The 22,467-nt window shown below is 36.3% G+C and overlaps 3 protein-coding genes and 1 long non-coding RNA gene across 5 annotated transcripts in view; 2 read left to right on the plus strand and 2 right to left on the minus strand.

Moving 5' to 3' along the window:
- Positions 1-22,467, plus strand: part of LOC132913737 (proteasome subunit beta type-3) — a 341,911-nt gene that overhangs the window by 311,773 nt on the left and 7,671 nt on the right. The window lies entirely within an intron of this gene.
- On the minus strand, positions 8,225-11,774 carry LOC132913112 (uncharacterized). The gene is made up of 4 exons (XM_060971088.1): positions 11,442-11,774; positions 10,954-11,120; positions 9,113-9,391; positions 8,225-8,434 (listed from the first exon to the last, which is right to left on the minus strand). The coding sequence occupies exons 2-3, from the start codon at positions 11,111-11,113 to the stop codon at positions 9,126-9,128; spliced, it is 426 nt and encodes a 141-aa protein (XP_060827071.1). The 5' UTR covers positions 11,114-11,120; positions 11,442-11,774; the 3' UTR covers positions 8,225-8,434; positions 9,113-9,125.
- LOC132913747 (uncharacterized) lies at positions 20,528-21,094 on the minus strand. Its single transcript, XR_009659434.1, has 2 exons — positions 20,952-21,094; positions 20,528-20,741 (listed from the first exon to the last, which is right to left on the minus strand). It is a non-coding gene; the product is annotated as an uncharacterized LOC132913747 (long non-coding RNA).
- LOC132913740 (retinal rod rhodopsin-sensitive cGMP 3',5'-cyclic phosphodiesterase subunit delta) lies at positions 21,004-22,229 on the plus strand. Of its 2 annotated transcripts, none has more exons than XM_060972272.1 (4): positions 21,004-21,146; positions 21,311-21,373; positions 21,458-21,715; positions 21,794-22,229. In XM_060972272.1, exons 1-4 carry the CDS (start codon positions 21,106-21,108, stop codon positions 21,873-21,875), a joined length of 444 nt encoding a protein of 147 aa, XP_060828255.1. In that variant the 5' UTR covers positions 21,004-21,105; the 3' UTR covers positions 21,876-22,229. The 2 variants fall into 2 exon arrangements, with proteins under 2 accessions (XP_060828255.1, XP_060828256.1); XM_060972273.1 differs by lacking the exon at positions 21,004-21,146 and adding an exon at positions 21,161-21,219.

Raw genomic sequence — 22,467 nt, forward strand, 5'->3', positions numbered from 1 at the left:
GTGCTACACAAGTGGTAGACGAAACAGGCAATGTCAAGACAAATGAGTCATGTTCACTAGCCAAAAAGGGTTAACTCCACTTTCCGAAATTTTTGAAATTTTAGGAGCAAAACGTTTGATCGATACTTGTCTTACATGATTCCACCAATCTTCTTTATTTTTCGTTTCGCGGAGTTATTCGATTTCGCAAATAAGAGGTTTCAAATTAGAGAAGATAGAAAGGTCGGCAAAAGTTTGCGTTGAAATTGGAACGTTCGTTCGTAAATAATAGACGGATTGCGGTTTTGGCGCCGCTTAAGGGTTTCTTCTCTTAAAGAAGACGTACTTGCGAGAAGAAAGTCTGAGTAAGTGTTAGTCGCGCGGGTGGGAAAGTTTCTCGTTAAATTGACAACGTAAATGAACGACACGCGAGATGTGCTTTCCTCCAGGGCTACTTAAATTTTCTGCCGAGACATGAAACTTCTGTCTAGTAGACTTGTAGACGATTGCTATTTGTATCTTTAAAGTAATCCGTTTGTATATTTTCTAGTTAAATCGTTCTATCTACAATGTTTCGTAACATCCAGGAGAATTAAAATTTGTTATATCGTTGTGTCGTCTTTCTTTTCTTGTCATTCCATTTAAAACATTTCATTGTTGCTTTGTAACAGTCTGTATGACATATCTTTACGTAAAGGATAAAAAACACGGAGAATTTCAATTATTTCAACATACCTTGCAAAATGGAAACCTGCTAGAACATTCTTATTAAAGAGGATATAACAGAAAAAACTTCAAATGTGAAGTCTTTGACGTTTCAATCATGACCTATACAGTGAAACTTTTTAACTGGATACTTAACAAACCTACAGACGATAAAATGGCGAAACATCACTGGTCTTCATCGAAAGATACTAAACTTGAAACAAATAGGACTTCTTCCTTTCCACGAACTGATTTCCAAATCGTCTTCTCATTGTCAGCGTTGAAAGCTTTCTTCCTGTTTCGACGGTGATTTTACACGGTTTGCTCGTTCCGTAAAATAGTTAGGAAGTGATTCCGGGCAATTAACTGCGACTATTAATTCTAGAGAAAAAAATAAACGCTAGCTATTGTGCCTCTGAACAGGAGCATGAAGAGAAAACCGCTGCAAGGTCGATTGTCAGCGTTGTTCGATTCGATTACGCCCGCGGGCCACGAGCGAATGTGAAAATCTCGGCTGTGAAACGAAGATTCTCGTATAAAAAATTTAGAAGAAATCGATATCTAATCAAATCTAGTGTGAGCAATTGGAAAATCCAAGTATACAGCTTCTCGTTAAATCTTATAAATCTGCAAATAGATCCCCTATTTTCTACTCGATTGAAATTCGTTGTCGCGACAATGTTACATGCTACTGCGTTTCCTGATGCTTAAATAATATTCTCGAATCAACATACGATTACTATACTGCAGATATTTATGCAGATTCATATATTTATCAACGCAATTATAGAAACGAAATTTAGATGAAAATTTGTTTCACGCTATTAGAATGAATAATTTATGTCTTTACATATTATGTTCATCGAAATTTCTCGTAAACGCATAATCATCTACAGGCTAGTGATTATTCTTTTAAAGAGCGGTGAAAGTGGAAGACAAATCTGTGGTCCAAGCAGGAAAGTCGGTGGGGATGTGTTTTCGACAATTCTCTGCCTTCTAGATCACACGTAGCTAGGAGATAAAAAATCACACATCTCTAAGCTTTGCAGTCGAGAAATCTAGTTTTGAGAAAGTTCGTGCCACCATCCACGTTTCCTATTCGTCCGCTTTATACATGCGTGACTTCTATAAAAGACAACGATGAGCCAATCCTAAAGGGTAACGATTCTTAATTCTGGCCGAAACAAAGTTGTAGGTGAAGTGGCCAACACTCGCAATCGATATGGAATTTTGCAATTTCATCGTCGAACTAAGAGGCCGTTTATTTGGAGGCCGATCGGCTAACGTCATTTTTTCTCGCGTAATATCCTAGTGTAAATGTTTTCTCTCGCGTAACTCTGTCGGAGCGCTCACATCCGTTTTGGTGATACGGCTCCTCAAGGACCGCCACGTTAGTCAAGCTGGAAGTATGCAGAATTCTTGAAATTCGAGCGAATCCAAGAACTCTATAATTACCGTTTAATTAATTCGTTCAATCGTTCACTTTGATCGCGTTCTATTCACGTTACACGGATACAAAAAGTATTTAGTCGGAAAAAAAATGTCTGAATGTTCATTCGTTCTTCGAATAGACGAGAAAATCATCGTTCCAACATTTCCTAGATCTTCACATATCCATCTTTGTATTTTACCATTGTACTTAGTTCGAACTTGCTCGTGCGTAGTTGCACGCGAAACCACGAACTTTCCTCGTTTTCATTCATCGGAGCGTGAGGCCAGTGTCTCGAGGCACTAATTATTCCATCTCTAATAGTCAGAAGACATCCGGACGTACGAAAACAAGTATATTGCGTGACAACGTGTTACGAGGGAGCGTATCGATGAAGAAAGTAAGAGCGTTCCGGGGGACGGAAGTCGTGAATTTAGGTGACGCTGTTCAAAACGAGCAGGCGAAAGCGTCTGTAGATAAAATTCCAAACTGTCGCACCTACGACAATATTACTTCCCGTGGCTTATCCTTCGACGTTCCATTGTCTCTTTTTCTTCGACCGATCAACGCGATCGTAGCAACAGTTTCGCGCACTTTTTCGCCTTTTTCGTTTTCTAGGTTTCCAGGCGACGCGACGTGACGTGTAAGTACACGAGTATACATATATCGTCGAGACGAACCGATCTATAATTGGGTCTGTTGTTGAGAATCCAATTGTTCTACGTGCTCTAACTCTCGATGCCGGCTGAAATTCTGGCGGTATATAATTATAAGCGTGAAATTTATCTCGGCCGTGTCACTTTTGCGCCATTGTACTGCGACGTTGAATGGAAAACAGCGGAACAATCGAGCGTTTCTGTGATTCAGCCGTTCCCAGGTTAAGGTTACATTTATATCGTCCATCTGACGCTATACACTCGTGTATGCGTAAGAAGGGTAATAGAAATTCTTTTAGGAAACCTAGTTTTCTCCTAGCTTTATATGGCTGGAATACGCGTCGAGTGAATCATGTATCAACGAAGTTACCAGCTGTATCAAGGTTCTTAATCTTTGTGTTTTTGACACTCCTCGGAAAGAAGAGATCTTATGTGCTATCTTGTGTGCAAACTAGTGTAACGATGTTTAACTTGGTCTAACTATACAACGCGGTGATTTAAGATCGAGAGTGTTATCTATCTTGACTGAATTAAATATCTAACAAACAGCTGGTTTTTATTGAACACAGCACGCGTTCACCGACAATGAATTGCAGCAGATCGAAAGAGAAAAAAACTAGGTCGAAGCTGGCAGAAGCAGAAGCAACATTCGCTGGATCATCGTCGCACATTTTATTTATCTAGACGAGCCTGCGGTACACCGCATGCACAGCCGTTAGCGCATAACTTTCTCCGTGAGCTGGAAAGTCTAATATTTCCTTTGCACTGCCTCTAAGTAAACATTCATGGGTAAGTGTATTTAAATCTTTTCCATCAAATAAAGCTTTGATCGTCAGAATCATATAATCGTTTAATGGAATAAACTTAATCGAGATGACGTGATGCATCGTCGATTGGAAGCTCCAATGATCGAGATGTTCATTTGATTAATTATTTTTATGGCGCATAAATTCACAGAAACGCCTTTAATAGTAGGCCAGTACCTGTGATATTTATGTTTTATAAATGATGCAGTGAATGTAATGGAATTCCACGTAACATTTTCATCAAAACGCAAATCAGCGAAATTGATTCCGATTTTCCAAGCTATAAATGTCGGTACGATAAGCATTTCCGTCGAATCGTTCTGTAAAATCATGGTGATTTACATATTCATGCATCCGGAGAAATAACGAAACATTCATGGGCTTATAATCGGAGCAACAGAACCGGCCTGGACCCGCAGAAAACACAATCTCGACATAATTGCAGTTCGTTAACCGTGTCTATCGCAGAGTACGCGGTAAATGTCAATTTATCGTTTATATAAGCGAAACTTGGTCAGTAATGCAAAACGCGTGCTCCTAAATGCGATCATTTACACCGATTCACGTAGGATACGCTGTAAATCTGCAATTAACATCGATGCTTCCACGTAATTGCGAAAAAGAAAATCTCATCAACGCAATCCTACGCCACCTTTTAACGATTTGTTGACAAATTTCTTCGAACGAATGCTAGGTTCCTATTGTGACAAGAATAGTTAATGTTCGAAACGAGGCAAAGAGAAGTTGACAAACTAAATAAATCCGAAGGGGAAAGTATTATGGTCATCACGTTTGGGGTGACATCACGATAAGAATGGAATGATGTCACATAGTCGTCAAATATGTCGTTGCAGTAATATTATTTTCAATTTGCATCAACGCATACGGAATTAATTACGACACGATGAATATATCGCTGCCGAAAAAGATATCTGATAATCGAAAACAAAACCTACTTCTCTTAGAAAGCAATGGCAAAACAACGTTGCATTCTCGGTTTTCATGCAACGCTTGTATAGAAACCTTGGATCGAGGAAAGCGTAATAAATATACACGAAAATTCTTTCGGCCATCGCATCTTTATTACAATAGTCTCATTAATTACATAGAAGTTGCTAATGAAAGCTTCCCGCTACGTTCTCCGGAATACACCAGACTCTACACCATAATATATGCATAAAATTAGCGTATATAACTACAGTTTATTAATACTGAAAATTATCTACATCCATCTACATCACTCTAATTTATTCCAGTTTCTACTTCATTATGGGAGCAGGCTATTCTATCATGATATATGCTCATATTTTATTATACTTCGTCAGCTAATCTTTTGTCAGGGAAAGGAAGGAACTCCATAATATCTGTGTTTTACGACAATTAGCCACTCAACGAGACAATTATACGCAGAACCTCTCGGTCACGTTAAACGCTATCGCAAAGCGTAAAACGACGTTCGTTATGTTTTCAGCCCGCTTTCGAGATCAAAGAAGAAACAAAAATAAGGATAATGGGGACTCCCTCTTGCTCGACCCAGAAATTTCAAGAAAATTAAAATGTGGTAATCGCAATCCTATTCCGGCGTAATGTGTGAGTGTCTGTAAAAACGCACGGCCGGCCTCTTACGTGTAAACGAGACTTTACTTTCTCAAGCACGCGACCACCGTCACTCCTCTCTTTTATATATGTATAGTACATACTGCTCCTCTTACTTTCTCCTCTGGATCGGCTCAAAAGTAGGCCTCAAATAGGATTAAGCGATCGTTTAAAGACCTTGCCACTCAATCTGCCCAACCACTGTCTTCTCTTTAATTCTCATTCTCTTGCGATCTCTGCCGGACCCTCGTCGATTCTCAGATCTTCCGGGATCATAGCCTTCGTGATATTCTTTTCTCAGAAGTTTCGAAAGATTCGTCGAGCGACTCGTAATTCATTACAAGGATACAAGACAGTGACTAGACTTTGGAAAGAGTTACGCAATCGGCAACTTTGGGTGAAATTTGTAAGAGTGAAATGCGATGGTACACTCCCCGGCACGTTCCCGTCTTGAAGAGAAACTGAACGGTAAATATATCGCGCTGAAAATTTATAGTGAACTCCAAAGCACAAAGTCTACGGATGGAAGCTACCGGTAAAGTGCCAACTACCAGATAAACGATTTAATATCGTCTAGTGACTGGAAATAATTAAAAAACAAACATCTAGCTCTCGAATAAGTTCATTATCGTAAAACCTAATGCTCTAACGATTAACAGATCTTATAAACTATCGCTGCATTTTTCAATTATCCTGTAATTTGTATTTCCAAGCCTCCTATTTATTCGGCCATTTTCGATATCCTTTCCTGATTCTCTCAATGTTATACATAATTTATTACAATTTACAGCAACTCGTTTATCGCGAGATCACCATGGTCGTCGATAGTTTCCCTTCATCTTACCTTTCTCGAGGAGCACAGAAGCAAAACTGTGCAATGCTTGAAAGCACAAGAACGATAACCTCCTTGTGTCGAGTATACACGTCGTGTCGTGCATATTATCTACTTTCTAATCGATACGAGGCATTGTCTACCGCGGAGAGTAACTACGGTAGACCGGTCCGGTTCATTCCACGGCTCGCAGCTTGGTCCGTTCGATTACCCTGCTGAACGAGTTCCACGGCCAAGCAGAACTGCATCCTCCCCTCGCGGCCATCGCGAATCCTCCTTACGCATCTTACTTTCATTGCTTTCAAACGGGCTCTCTTCGTTTTCATCGGCGAAAGTGAATGGAACGCGTCGATGTTTCTAATTGGCACATCGGTATTCTACGCTCGAACCTGTCGCGCTCGTAACCGATATCGCGATACAAAACGCGCCAGCGTACTTTTTGAAATTCTATCTATCGTTAGTAAACTCATGGATATCGCTAAGAAGAATTTGATAAGACGGGATTTTAAAGAATTTGAAATTGAATCGAGGAAAAGATTGCGGAAAGATGCTGGGATTTAAAGAAAAATTTCATTTAATACCCAGGATTTAGAATCTTGTAACAGTGGAACTATTAAATCCTTCAATATGTTACATGGTTTCAGATCTTTTCATTTTTCTATCTAATAAGTCGTGTGCAGATACTTTTCATGAGATCATACTTAAGTACTAAAGTTCTTCCGAGTTGAATTTAAAACAATAAAAATTGTTACTATAGGAGTTTTATTAAATTAAAATAGAGAACTTAATAGAAGAAAATGAAGAAGTATGAAAAGCGAGGGATCGCTAATGAATTATCTATGATTATTGATTTTCATGAAGTATGCGAAGACAAATAATCTTATGAAAAAAGATATCAACAGATCAAAGTCCCGGATGGTTTTGTGATATCTTTATTGTAATATTAAAAAGGTTACATTTTAAGGGTAAGTATCCATTTGACATCAGAAATTTATTCATTTGTCCAAACTATGCAATACTATTTCGTTTACAATTCAAATATTTCGTTTTAATTATCGGTAATTCTCGTGTTAAAGCGGAGACGAAAAATGTTTCTCGCAAAACTTATTCGAAAATTTAGAACGACGCGGCCATCGAAAAAATCCGTAAAAATGGCGCAAACGATCGTGTCTCCCATTTTCCCAGGTAGTTTCATTATCGTGAACGAATCGCATTGATCTATACCGAATCGTTGGAACACGACCACTTGACCGAGAAATAAAACGGTAGTGTTATCGCCACTACGATATTTTGGCCACCTACACGTATGGCTTGGGAAAAAAATAAAAGATAGAGGACAAATAAAATAATCGGATTTGGATTCGCCATTTGGTTACGGTGGAGACTTGTTGCGCTCTACGATATCGAATACTAAGCGGTAAACCCGGACGTAAAGAGGAAACGAAACGAAAACGATTGAAACTCGATATTTTATGGAAGTGGAAAGAAAAAGGGATGAAATTAAAGAAGAAGACAGGAAAAATCTATTAACGCGAATCTTATCTGCTAAACTTCTGCGATGACGTTAAACGATCGCAAAGTAATGATAAATAAGGGGATAATGACGAGGACGCAGTGCGTTAGTAGAACATAAAAAGAAAACGGAATTCCTTCCAGGGATTTCCCGTAGGCGGACTGATTAAATACAGACCATTACTACTGAGGAGCCGGCAAAACTACTAAAACGTTTATTCCTCGGAAACAATTATTTTGTACAATTTGGCAAATCTGTAAGATAATTTACGGAATGTGATGGTAATAAATAGACTGCGGATTTTTTATGCAAATTTATATTTTTATCAGTGCAACTGAAAGAATGGGATTTAAGCATATATTTGTTTCACACTCACACCCACAAGTGCATAAATATACAGAATGTAGTAGTAACAGACAAAAACTGGAAAAATTTTGTGTGTGAAAAATTGAAAATTGTCAATGGTTTAACGGGAATCGAAAATACATATATATATATAAGAATCTAGATTCTAGATGGAATGAAAAAGTGAATAAAGATTTAAACGACATTCAGGCAATATTCGACTCCTATGCGTTTCTGAATACATAATGCTAGTCAAAATCGATAAAAAAACGGAAAAAGAATTGTTACAAAAGCAGCAGAGTGAATGAGGAAAAATGGAGAACGATAAAAAGGAATGGGTCGGTTTACAAAGAAAACGCCAGATTCTACGATGCATAAACTGAAGCTTATATTTCGTTTTTCTGCGCATTCCACCGATTTTCACGAGATTTTTACATTCTTTTAAATCGATTAAAAACAACGAATCATTACGGAGGACTTGTTTAGAAGATTGAAACACATACGTTCCCTGTAACTCTTCTTCTCTCAGTTTGTATCGTTTACACAAAAGAGCCAACGGGTCCTCGCAGATGTCTGCAAAGCATAGTTCAATAATATTAGCATTGCAATAGTTGTTCATGAGAAAAGAAAAGAATTAGGTGTCTCGCTTTGAAACAGGATTATTTCTGTGCAATAGAAACTCCTCTGTAACAGCTCCGACAAAGAAAACGCTTCACGAGAAAATTCTTTGACAATTCTGCAGCAAAAATACTCTGTTGTTTCTTTAAAATTAGACAATCTAACATTTTCAAATGCTTTAGTTCGTCGATTCTTTCAAACGTGTTATTTTCTAAACATGTTAAAATTATAAAGAGTTAACTTGTCTCGACTCAAAGAATATAAAAATTTTAAATTTCTTTTTTACCACTGGGCATTAGTCAAACCTCGCAAGGAATATCATGTCAAACTCGTGAACGATTTCAACAAAATTCATAGGCTTTTCAAGCTCGGGATTATTTTATGTTACAAGAAAATTTGTAACATGATAAAAAGCATAGCATATTATCCTGGAATTTGTGGGTGATTTCAATGCTGGGACACACGTTATATCTTATTAATAATTGAAAAGTTGTCTCTGCTCCCTTTTACTACTTATCCGTCGTTTTGCATAATTTACGCGTTCTGAATTTTTCATTCATTTAAAAATTCATTCATCTGTACAGCTGGAACCTTTCACGAAAAAAAAAAGAAAAAGCAAGAAAGATATCTTACCGACGAAACAATTTTAAGGGAGAAGATCGAGATCGTTCCGGTTGCTGGCGTCGTTCTCTCGATCGAGATTAACTTGATCCATGAAGTTGAGAATGGCGCTAAATCGATTCACCGATGAAACTGTCCGGTAATCCGGAGGGGAGAGTTTCCCGTACCGGCTACCCCAAAAGAATCGATCTATCCTTGGCACCTCCACCTCCACCAACTTTGGCAACGATTTGCTCGCCTTCTGCGTGTTTTCACTGCGTCCATATCTGCCTCCCGAGATGAAGAAAGAGTCTGCAATTGAGACGTTAAGCTAAAGTAAAACTATTTGTGTTGGAATGATGTTTAAGCAATTTATCTTGTAATCGGAAAAATTTAATTGCAAACGATTTTTGAAAGCAAATTATTTAACTCGATATTCGTAACGTGATAAATAACGAAATACATCACGTATATTGACAATTCTTGACGACTATAGTCTTTTTAGTTGTTCAACCAATACTAATATCCTTACGCAATATCATTCTCGCTAACCCGAATAATGTTATCAGAAAATTATTCAAATGATTTTTGGTATTTTCTCATTCTTTTATTACTATATTAAAGACTAACGATGTCTCATGATTTACAACAAGTTTGATTATTCTGTCCAAAGTTCAGGACTGAATTTTAAAATGTAGCTAGGTGACTCAGATGACTCTATTCTACTATATACGTAATAGCGAAAGATCGTTAAGAATAATCATCTGGCAATGAATTTTTTATTCGTAAGTAGACATTTTAATCGCATTTGAATCTTCACGAATGAACAGCAAATAATATTAACTATGTTAATAATAACAGTAATTTAATGTCGCAAATTGTTCTCAACATTTCAGATGGAAGCAACGAATCGTTATTATCCAAGTTTAACAATTGTTCGACATTTCCAATTTCGTTCGTCACAGAATTTCCAATATATTGTAATTTTCATTATTTAATAAGCTATCCTTGCTTCTATCACGCAGATACCCATAACCAATTACTGTGATGAATCGAAGCTGAAAGAGCGTTTCTTGTTCTTGCGGAAACAATTATAAGTATGTACACAGAAAGACGCGTATTTCCTTTGTAGATTCTTCATTGCACGAAGAACAAGTGAAAATAATGATGAAGCAGATACGAAAAAATGAAAACGACGATGGAGAAGAAAAGAGTACACATATGCAAGGAAAAATTTCCGTAATTGGAAATACGAGAAAAAGAATAAGAGAGGTATACGATAGTTAATTATAACGCATCGACTGTAACAAAAGAAAATTCACAGTTACGGAACATTCTATTCTCATTGAATTCGATAAATGTGCCTTGTTCAGAACGAAAAGATCAAGTGACTAGAAACTAGAAACGCTCTAATTGGAGATAACCACCAATCGTTGGTCCACAAAACGACCACGACGCTTCTGATTAGAACATTGCGCATGGAACGAGTCGCGTAGACTGAAAATACGAACGACTGGAAAATTAAAGGTAAGATTTCAAGTTTTAACGAGAGCAAAGGAAATATCGCTGAATCGCAGAAACTTAGATAGAGTGCAACAGTTAATCAAGATGTATTTGTATTAATAGAGAGAAAATCCGTGTGTTTGAATATTTCTCAGTTAATGTAGTTTATGTAGTTATATCGTTATGCAGTTACGTAGTTATAGTTATATAGTATAATTATCAATTATCATTATAACTTAGAAACGTTTTTTAACAGTAGTTTGAGTTTTGAACAGTGGAAAAGAAATGGTTCATGCTTTATAAAGAAAATGGATCTATGAAATCTTGAAGGTTTGTCAGTCAAGGTAATTTTATATATATTTATATCTCACCTGTACGCGGTTCCTGCCTTTTGCCATACCGGCCCTGAATGTAAAATTTCTGTTGAGATGCGACCAGAGTTAAAACCGTACACACAATCCACAAACACATCACGATTTCTATGGTTCCAAAGCACGGTACCAATTGCGTCTTCCCACGCCGCGAAAGCATTTTCTTGCCTGTAAAAATTACGTCCAGATATTTTCATCATCCGCGTGATTAACCCTTCTTTTCTATTTTTATTTCTACCGTTAGATTACCTTGTTCGAACGCAAAATATTCTACGATTATTTAAAAGTAGACGACCGAAATATTATTTTTATACTATATTATTCCTCACGCGTATATTATAAAAATCGTAAAATATTTTCAATTACGTGTGTATTCTGGAAATTAATTTTTTCAAACGTGACACCAACGACACCAATATTCCTCGAGTGATCGATTTTTAACAATTAACATCACGTAGAGATAATCGTGACCGATATTAATATACTCCCCTTATATGAATCTGTTTCGATCTTCAAATTCACAAATAAAGAAAAAAGATATTCTTTTTCTTCTTCTCACGATCAACTCTTCGACTTTTTTCCCAACTATTCTCTCGTTTTCTACGGTAACGAGCAACTTCACCAGAAAAATTCTTCAAACTATTCGGACGATGTAAATTCTTTCGATCGACGTTCAGTCGTATGCTTGGAACGGAAGTCGAGGAACGCGAGACGCGAACACGATCGCCGCTGATCGAGAGCGAAAAAAAGACGCTTCAGATACGTTGAAGAGAGGAAAAAGTTTCGGAACGCGGATGAAGCAACACGTAAAAGCAACTGCGATGTACCATGATCCGTGAAACGCTTTATATAGTCGCTCCCAACCACCCACGAAGTGTTCAGACACCCCTAACGGCGACCAATGGCGCAACAGCTCGCCGTGCCCTCTCCTCGCTGACTCTCGATGATTTTTCTTCTATTTCTCTACTACCTGCAACAAATTGGACACGCAATGGCGGGATACTGACGCCAAACGCATCGGAACACTCCTACGTATTTCAAATTCGTCATGAATTTTTTATTTCATACGTGGCTATTTTACTTATGGGATCTTTTCGTAGAGTACAGGCATTTAATTTCTTATAGCATTTACGTACTAATTAATTTGGTTGAAATATATTCTGTTTCGTATCGTTTAATTAGTACTTTTGTACGACAACGAAAAAATTGATACTATGGAACATAGAAACCAATAAAAAATGCTTTGAATTATGTTTCCATCGTATTTTTCTATCGTTAACGAGTTTCCTCAGTTTGAAGAAAAAATAAAGTAATAGCTATCGGTACGCGTGATTTTTCGTCTCAATTATTTGTTCGATAGTAGTGCGAAGTGAAATTTTAACACTCCAACAGCGAGCAACGTGGAAATTGTGTTATACATTCCACATACTGTGTTAATTGGAAGCTATTTGGAAGTTAACAAACAAACATATTTTCTTCTTTTTCGCTTATTTTGATTCCTTTATGTATCGCGTCAAAAGACTTCTAACGATATATCTATACAAGATGTAAATTTGTCCGTGATTCTGTACACAAAAATATGAAAATCACCCGCAGCTGGAGGTTAAACTTGCTGCGTTCTTTTATCCTATTTTTTTATTTTTTACCTTTATTTATTTTTATTTTATTATTTTATTTTAATCTTTTATTTTTTATTTTTTATCCTATTAAGATGAAAAATCCGCAACAGCTTCAATTAACATAATTTTTGCTTGCTTATATTCCACATATTCTGTATTTTAATTTTCTGTATTTTAAGATATGATATATAGGATACGAATTGGAATTAAATATTCGGATATATATAAACGTAACCAAGCAATACCATTTAAAGTTAAGTTATTCTCGACTTAATTGTATATATATTTGTACTACATTTTTTTGTCGTTGACAAACTTCAAGAATCGACAGAATCTAATTTTTCATGTTCGTAGAAACTTCGACAAGAGCGTGTAGAACATTTTCCCGTTTCCAAGAAAGTTTCATTTATTCTTTTAAGGATAAGTCATTTTTTTTGTTTTTTTTTTTTTTTTTTTTAATATATTACAACAGTACTCCGTTTATATGAACCTGCCCGGGAACAAGCCGGTTCATATAACCAGGTCGTTCGTGTAACAGGAGTCCACCTATTTCTCTCCACTATCTATGATTTTTTGTTCACTTAGTAGAAGTTCATGTTCATACAAGAGAATTTCACGAAACATTTGCTTTTAAATACATAATAACGTTGCAAACTTGTATCGCGTAACTCGTGTCCTTACTGCTTACAACCTCGTACAAATCGTACAAGTTAACTCTCAACGATAGTTCATCTAATAATAGGCTAAATAATAGTTAAAACTCCGTTAATCAGGCATTAGTAAAATTTCGTTCATATAAGTAGAGTACATAAAAATGTGGAGTTGCATTGTATAAAGTAGCCACGTAACAGTATCAGTTACTTCAACACCCTTTAAGCCACACTCAGGTGAAAAATGCACCGCTACTCGACGTTCATCAGCCTGTTTTGTTGAATTGTTAAAGAAGCTCGGCAATTATTGCAATATCCATAGCGCACACTTATTCACCGAAGCAGTGATCTTTCAAACTAACGTTGAAACACCTCGCTTATTCCCTTTAATAACGAAATCGCAATTTATTTTTGCCAGAGCTGCCAATTTATTTTTGCCAAAACTGAATTGCGTATACTACGAACTAAATAATTACCAATCCTGTTGAAAGAAAAGAAAGTCGTAGTCGTCATGGACGGAACTGAAAAATTGGAGCGCTCCGTTACTATCGATAAGCGAATAATTATTACGTTATCTAAAGCGATGTAATTGTTGTACAACGTATAAATCATCTATGTAAATTGTACACGTATTTGATAAGAAAAATTCACATTTCACTAAACAATGCTGTTCGAATGCAATTCGAAGAGCAGCATAAACTGCTTATAATAGAAAGTGTTAAATGCCAATTAATTCGCTTATTCTCTTCTCTTCTATTTTTAATAAGAATACTGCAAAGGACAAAGGATCTTCTCCAACTGGATCTTCCCGGTTGTCCAGAGTCCCGATCGAGAATTTGCCAACTGCGGCGCTCGTAAAGACGGCCAACACATAAAACGAATGGCGAGGAGGAAATCTTCCATGTTCCGGCTGAGCACGCGTGCTCTTCATTCGCTGACTGTCGTCAATACGATCTTGATGGCCCGGAAACCAACTGGTCGATGGACATTCCTCGTTTTAAAGAACGTGTAGGCCGACCATTTACGACCGAAACTAGACGCATCGATAACCGATTGATTTTTACAAGACACGAACCCGCATGCTTCGCGCTTTTACCTCGAATAAAAAAATATTTTATCTCTCGGAGAATAACTATCATTCTAACGTGCATTAAAAGACGATATTTTGCTGATAAAGTTTGTATGTCCGGTGCTATCGGTACATCTTTGTTGTATTGAAATATTTAAAAGATCATAAAAGAAAGAGGGATACAAACGTAAGGGAAATGACCTGATGCATATATATTGGTATAGTAATATTTAATAGAAAAATCTTTTCATTAAAATTCCCGTAACACGTTGACTGCCACGACACCCGTATTCGGGTGACAGCAAAGTTTCCGGTAGGGCCGCGTTACCCGTATATTCCGGTGGCGCTTGTTTGACTACTTGCGAAGGATCGTCGTACGTATTTGAAAAGATATTCCAGAGGAAATAATAAAACTACCGAATTGTTATGAAAGTAATACGAAAATGGTTTATTTAAAAAATTATTTAAAATGTAAAACTTTAAAATATTCTATACATAGCTGAGATTGGTCGGGTCAGTTTGGACAATAAGTTGTTGTTTTCTTCAAATTCTCTCGTGTCTTTGTTCGGTCCATTCGACGTCTTTTATTTGCATAACATAGTTTGCAAGCGCGTCTAATGCTTCTTCCGGAATCATTTTTCCGAACGGCGATATTATGCTGACTCCGTCGAAATCAAAGATTTTTTGTGTTTTCAGATAACCCTAATAATTTTGCAGCTAATAATTCTCTAAATATTCTAATATTTATGTCCTTCCTTGTTGCAATTTTGTAAACCGTCAAAGCGTTTACAGCAGAAATTCCCAGAAGGAGTTGAATGCCAAGTTTTCTGTACCATTTGATTCCTTTTCTAATTGTCGTAGCATAAGAAACCTTGGATTATATATTGTTCCTTCTCGCACGTAGTTCTTCTCGTAGTTATGATATTTGGAAGGAAAGTCTTCAAACTCCGCGTTATCTTAACCGCGGAAATTTTATTCGACAATTTTTCACCTTATAATCTCCGTACAAGTTACCGGTTGGAAATTTGCACCGATAGTTGCAGGTGGAAGAACTCGACCGCGTAAGATATATAGAGATTTACAGATATATATGTCGGAGATGAAAGGACATCAAGGCCTTTCTTTTGGAAATTTTGGGAAAATCCCCGATACTTTAATCCTATTTTATACTTTAATTCTATTATAGTCGTACTTAAACAATAAAACTGAGAAGTTAATTCAATTATGATTATCCGAGATTTATGACAGTGAGCTCGGGCTTGAAGTGACATAACGGGTCACTGAACGTAGCCACGGTCACAGGAGGGACGTGTACCTAACACAGGTGTAAAGTAATTAAATAATTCTCCTTAAAAACAAGGATTGACCCGAGTATATAAAGGCGGTTCCACTTGGACCGAGGTGCAACCCGATAAGTTCGACTAGCCCAGTGAACACGTACATAGAGTTCCTAATCGCAATCGTCATCCCGTTGACCGTGTATTCGTTATCGAACCTAAATTCATCGTCATAGACATCTCGATCACTCGATCATCGATATCACTCGTTAACTTTTGTAATACATTCCCATAAACGAACATCATCTGGTACAAGACAACTATGGACAACTAGCAGCAAGACTCGTTGCACGCCCCGTTTTCCAAAGATGATCCGACATATATATAGGGTGTATTAAAAATTCGTAGTCGTGCTGGCAGCTTGCCAGCTTAACAGTTGGAACGGTAAAGCGAACGAGAAGAGCAACATCTCGTATCACTGTGCCAGCATCAAAGGAGAATTAAGGAAAAGCCAGGTTGACGAATTAGAAAATTTCCACGAGAGGACAGTTTCCTTCGATTTCTACTTTGATTAACGCTGATCTACCAAAATTATTGCGGACACAACGACCAGATTTCTATTCTCGCCAACTTGTATCTCCGCCGTACGAATTGAATTACAGTAGAAATAGAATGCAGCAGAAACTGGCCACGACACTTGCCGCGTCGCTTCTCCTCGAATTTCAATTTTTACACGAATTCGGAGTGAAACTATTCGCAAAGGGTTGCTAGGAACGGTTATCACGCCACGGTGGTTAAATCCTGGACAATGCATTATTTTCTATGGAAATTCTACATGTGGGCAACTGGTATATAGGAGGTTTGATCGCGAGGTTTAATGGGCGAGATTGCTCGCTGTTTCCGTCGAATATATTTAAAATAATAATTTAGTATACAAACTATATTCGCTGAGTAAAAATCGCAGTCGAATTGCTAATGGATACTTGATAAAGTGCTCGCTAAATACTCGCAGAATAACTCGTATAGTATCTCGTATAATGACTCGTATAATGACTCGAACAATAACTCGAATAATAACTGGTTGATAACTGATTAACAACTGACTGTAACTCATTTCCTTGCGATCGCGTCCGCTTATTTATACTGATCGGGTTGTACGTAGCGGCGATATTGTTTTGCTCGGAGTTTATTTATTCTTACGTCATAAAAGATATAACTTAGAAAAAACGAAGCTGGCACCCCGCTGGGGGTAGCCACCCACATGCTATATTTATTTTTATTTTATTTTTTTTCACCAATAAGATATAACACTTTACCAAATGTCCTTCAGGACAAATTGTAAAAAAAAAAGAAACCAAAATAAAAAAAAAAATTTATTCTTACGTTACGTGTATCCTAACGATCTTAATACCCCAAGGCAAAACAACATTATTTGAATTGTACTCTGACTCGTATGGCGCTACGCATAGAAATTTGCGACACAATGCGTTTTTCTGTGGAAAATCAAATAATTTTTCGTTAAATTTTAGGTCGACGAAAAAGATCGTTCGCCTATCGCCAAAGTACGCGTTGCGAAAAATATGAAAATTGGTTGAAACGTTAAGGACACGCGTATCCGATATTTTTCATGAATTTTCTCATGGAATGAGATAATTATGTCACTGCTTGATTATGTAAAGTTACTCGGTTGCAGGCTTAACAGCTTACGATAATTTTTTCTTTTTTTTTTTTTTTTCTACAAACTCGTTGCACTTGTTTGAGAAAACACAGAAGAGAATTTATTATTCAGCGTGTACAGGTAACTGTAAGGCCTGTGTCTACGCATTTTAATTTTACTTTGCAGTTTATTCGGTTTGAAATTGTCAAACCATTATTCTTCTCGATTTATCTTGCTTGCTTTCGTGAAAAATAGTATTAAAAGGGGTTGTGAAAAATTATAGTGAGAGGGATTGCTTATGAAAGGAGTAAGATTAAGAATGGATAGTCGAGGAGCTTGTGTATTATTTAAAAACAGATGGTTAATGACTGGACCGAGACAAACAACGTGGCGTTGTAAAACAAGCCCTTGAAGAGAAAGAAAAATGAAAGGCCTTATGAAATACAAATGAATATGGTAACAACGTGCTGTTAGCGCATCCTCTTGTTACAAAGCTTCCAATCCTGAAATCTTAAACGAACAATTCGATACGTGGCAGGCTCGTGAACAAAATAACATTAAACGTGCCACAAATCGTCGAATCGTTTAGAGAACTAATTGCGGCACTAATTACTCCATTACGCAATTAATTCCGTATCTATTTTACTGTAATTCCGTATTTTATTTAAAAATACAAGTAAGATACAAGAATTAATTAACGGAAATCGAATAACTAATGAATGATTCATAGATTAAACAGACATTACTCTATGATCGATGGATAGGTCATCTAATCATTGCATTAACAATGCAATTGTTATTATTATTAATAATTCATGATCCGTGACAAAACGTTTATTGAAACATTTCAATGGCGTAGAATGTCAGATGGATGTATTTTGCTTATTTTGTAATTTGCTAATGTCAGAGAGAGAATGTTCTAATATGAACTTAGGGAAACACAGTTCTACTTCATTAACGATACGAGTGCGGTCAGAACATTTGCACAGAAAAAATTCAATCCTTTCGTATTGCATCTCCAAGCTCAAGCGATACAACGGACGCAAGTCGATGCTTCAATTAGAACGATATCATCTTTTGAGTACGAAAATTTAACCGGTTCGTAGAAGTCCAAACATTATCACCACATAACGGTGAAAAGGAGGGAAAAATTTCGCTCTAACTCCTTGCCGCACAACAGTGCGATCTTCGTTTGTCACGCGACATTATTACTGTCCTTGTTCAACAGTAGTGCTCTCTTTATCTGTCACACACGATATATGTCTGTCCTTGTTGCACAATTGCACGATAATTCCCTCCGACAAAGCAAGTTCTGCCATCTACCGTAAACACTCCCAGTTTTAGTTCCTCCTTTCTTACGCAGATGGCAGTACATGGCTTGTAGAATATAGGTTTAAGGTCACAAAGTCCAATTTGTGTTTTCGGATATACCACGTTTTACCATCTATGGGGTGGTAAAGGAACTGAAACTTGGAACGTTTACAGATAGATAGCACCACGTGGCATGTCCGAAGGCAAAAATTGGGCTATGCGTTGTGAAACGTGCTTTGGACAAACCATATTCTGCCATCTATCATGAAACGCACCAAGTTTGAGTTCCGCCATTATGACACAGATGGCGGAAGGTGACACGTCCAAAGGCAAAAATTCGACCGGGTTTCCTGGAACGTGCTTTGAATGAGCCATGTCCTGCCATCTCTCCATAGAAACTACAAGTCCGAGTTCCGCCGTACTGACACAGATGACGCAACGTGACACGTCCAAAGGCAAAAATTTGGCCGGTGGTTCTGAAACGTGCTGTGGACAAGCCATGTTCTGCCATCTATCGCTAAACGCACCAAGTTTGAGTTCCGCCATTATGACATAGATGGCGCAACGTGACACGTCGAAAGGCAGAAATTCGGCCAGGGGTCCAGAAACGTGCTTTGGACAAGCCATGTTCTGCCATCTATCGCTAAACGCACCATGTTTGAGTTCCGCCATTATGACACAGATGGCGCAACGTGACATGTCGAAAGGCAAAAATTCGGCCGAGGGTCCGGAAACTGCTTTGGACAAGCCATGTTCTGCCATCTATCGCTAAACGCACCAAGTTTGAGTTCCGCCATTATGACACAGATGGCGCAACGTGACACACAAACAAAGAAAGAAATAGTGTATGACAAAGACAAGACGATAGGAGAGGCCATTGAAGAAGAGAGAGCCACGATATGAGACTGAAAGAGTGGTGGCGATAGGTTAATTATTTCGTACTTGTAATTAATTTAATTGTGACGTGAGCTGCTTTTCGAAATTCTCGTTTCGAAACTTTATTTTAAGATTCCTCCACGTTATTTCTCGTGTAAGGATTGAAGTTGATCGTTGCAAGATCGCTGGGCGAATCATTAAACGTTTAGTGATACCTTCTAATAATGCAATACGTGAATTATATAAATTTTATAGTTCTATCACTATTGTTACGATAATTTAATTGCCTAACACTAAGAATCTTATAATATCCTTATAAACTGATAATTTATACAAGTCTATTTAAAAATAATTATTATATACAAGAATATAATGCTTTCTTACTTATATACTTAATGCTGTAAGTTTTACAATATTTTATAATGACGTTTTTATAAACTATTCCTATGGACCCATTCACAATACGTCTCAATACTAAAACTTGAATAATTTGTAATATAAATTGCACAAAATAAAGTCTAATATTTTTTAAACTATTTCTTTAACTTTTCCACTCTACCAGCTATGTTGGATGAAATGTTTTTGAACTGTATGTTTCATGAATTACCCGTTTTCTTTGTAATTCCGCCAATCTCGCAATAATTTAAGACCAGAGAATATTTTGGATGAGCTATTGTCTATATTGTTCATTGAACAGTAAATTGCGTTAATCATTGTAGTAATAATCAAAGAATTAATCTTTTATTTTCTGTCCCTCTTGCCTTTCATGCCTTTTACTCTCCTTGTCTTTGCTTATGAAAAAAATTCTGCACACACAATTACATGTATTAAGTTATTTCATGTTTTATAGTTTACTAGTTGTAAAAACTTAAAATGACGGTAATCTTGAAATTTTGCAATATTTTTTCGTAATTACTAGTCTAACTTATTTAACTAACGTTATAAGCGTGTAATATAATATTCTTATAGATTCATTTACAATAATTTATTGTTAATTATAATTATCTTTTTAATAAGAATACACGGTGAAATACATTCAACTAGACAATATATAATAATTTACTTAAAAATGACGTATAAAGGTGCTTAATACAAATATACAGACAATGCTTAAATAATATTTGATCGAAGATTTATTTATAATTTCGTTGATTCTTTAAACGAGTCCTTTCATCTTTCTTCATCTTTGATTGAAGGTGAAAGCACGTTACGCTGATGTCTTCACCTTTTTGCGCTTGAAAAAATTTTTCTATTTATTGATTATTATTAAAGTATTATTTTAATCTTCGTATTGTCTAATCAAATCTTGCATTCATAAACTACCAGCATCTGTATATCACAAGATAATCGTACATATTATAAACAATTTAAATCGTAATAAGTTAAGAATACATATTATAAGATATAAGGCATTATCCCATTTATTATCCCATTTATTCCATCTACTATCATTTACAATGTTTAACTTGCAAATACATACATACATATATATATACATATATGGATTTTGTTAATAGTCATCCGTATTAATTAACTTACCTGTATTAACAATAATCCCTGAAATTAGCCGACATGACTAACGGCTACTTTCTACTTATAAATCAACAGTGTAAAGAATCGATAACGGCTGGATGGACGTGATTCATTTACATAGTCAAGAAATAAGAGTATTTCGCTTTGATTGTAATTAATTATGCCTTCTCGAGGCGAAGATATACTTAAAGGCTTTCAGGTGTATCCTTTTTCTCGTGTAACAAAATTATATACCTGTTGCAAACGAATCGCATATAAACGTGACAATTTATAGGTTAAAGTCAATTATGATAAAATTAACCTTACCTATTTTTTGATATTAATTTGCACACAGTATTACGTTCCTTAACTGTTATTTCTTACAGAAATTGGATGAATTTACGAGATGCTGATAATGGCAAAATATTATGGCAAGGTAACGAAGATTTGTAAGTAGATCATAACCTATACGATTTCTGATAACATTACAATGATAAGATCTTCGTATTAACAATAGAATTAATTGTATAAAGGTCTGTACCTGAGGTCGAACATGAAGCACGAGTACCTAAACGAATTCTGAAGTGTCGTGCAATATCACGAGAAATTAATTTTAGTTCTGCAGAACCGATGGAAAGGTTTAGGTTAGAACAGAAAGTGTTGTTTAAAGGTAGATGCTTAGAGGAATGGTTCTTTGAATTTGGATTTGTTATACCTAATAGTACTAATACGTGGCAAAGTTTAATTCAAGCTGCTCCAGAAAGTCAAATGATGCCTGCTAACATCTTAAAGTAAGTATAATGTTATTGTTATAGTTTCCTATTTCGACGTCATTCATTTATAATTGGTCCTTTCTTATCCATATTCAGTGGGAATGTTGTGATAGAGACAAAATTTTTCGACGATGATTTATTAGTCTCTACCAGTAAGGTTCGCCTTTTTTACGTCTAAATGTTCTATTTTACTTTAATGATATGACGTGGGTCCAACTAATGTGTTTCAACATGCACACATGAGATGGAGTACTGAAGATGATAATAATCTTAAACAAAGTTCATATTGAACATTTTACTTCATGCACTTACTGTGATATGCACTGTGCTAAATATATTTTCTCACATTTTCATGAGTAAAACAAATGGCACTATATTTCAGTTTTATATAAGCAAAAAAAGTGTTACTATAGTAATACTTGAGATGTGCACTTTTAAGGCACAATACACCTTTATTTAAGTATAAATAAATGTAGCAGATTTTGTACATATTGTAATACACTACACTGTTCTAATAAAAAGATGTATAAAAGCTTTGTGTCTTCAATAGTACATTCTAATCTTCTCCTCTTATCCCTTTCCATAAAATAAGAATCGTAACTAAATATTTCGTAAACGTAAAACGCTTTCAAAATAATCTCTTATGATTAATACCGAAAGATCGATGATAATATACGATCGTGCGAATATCAATCTCTCGCAAAATAGTTAATGATCACATGAGGAAAACTAGATATACCGTTTTTCTAGTGTACATTCATGCTATTGAT

This window comes from Bombus pascuorum, chromosome 13, assembly GCF_905332965.1.
Source record: "Bombus pascuorum chromosome 13, iyBomPasc1.1, whole genome shotgun sequence".
Classification (NCBI taxonomy): Eukaryota; Metazoa; Arthropoda; class Insecta; order Hymenoptera; family Apidae; genus Bombus; species Bombus pascuorum.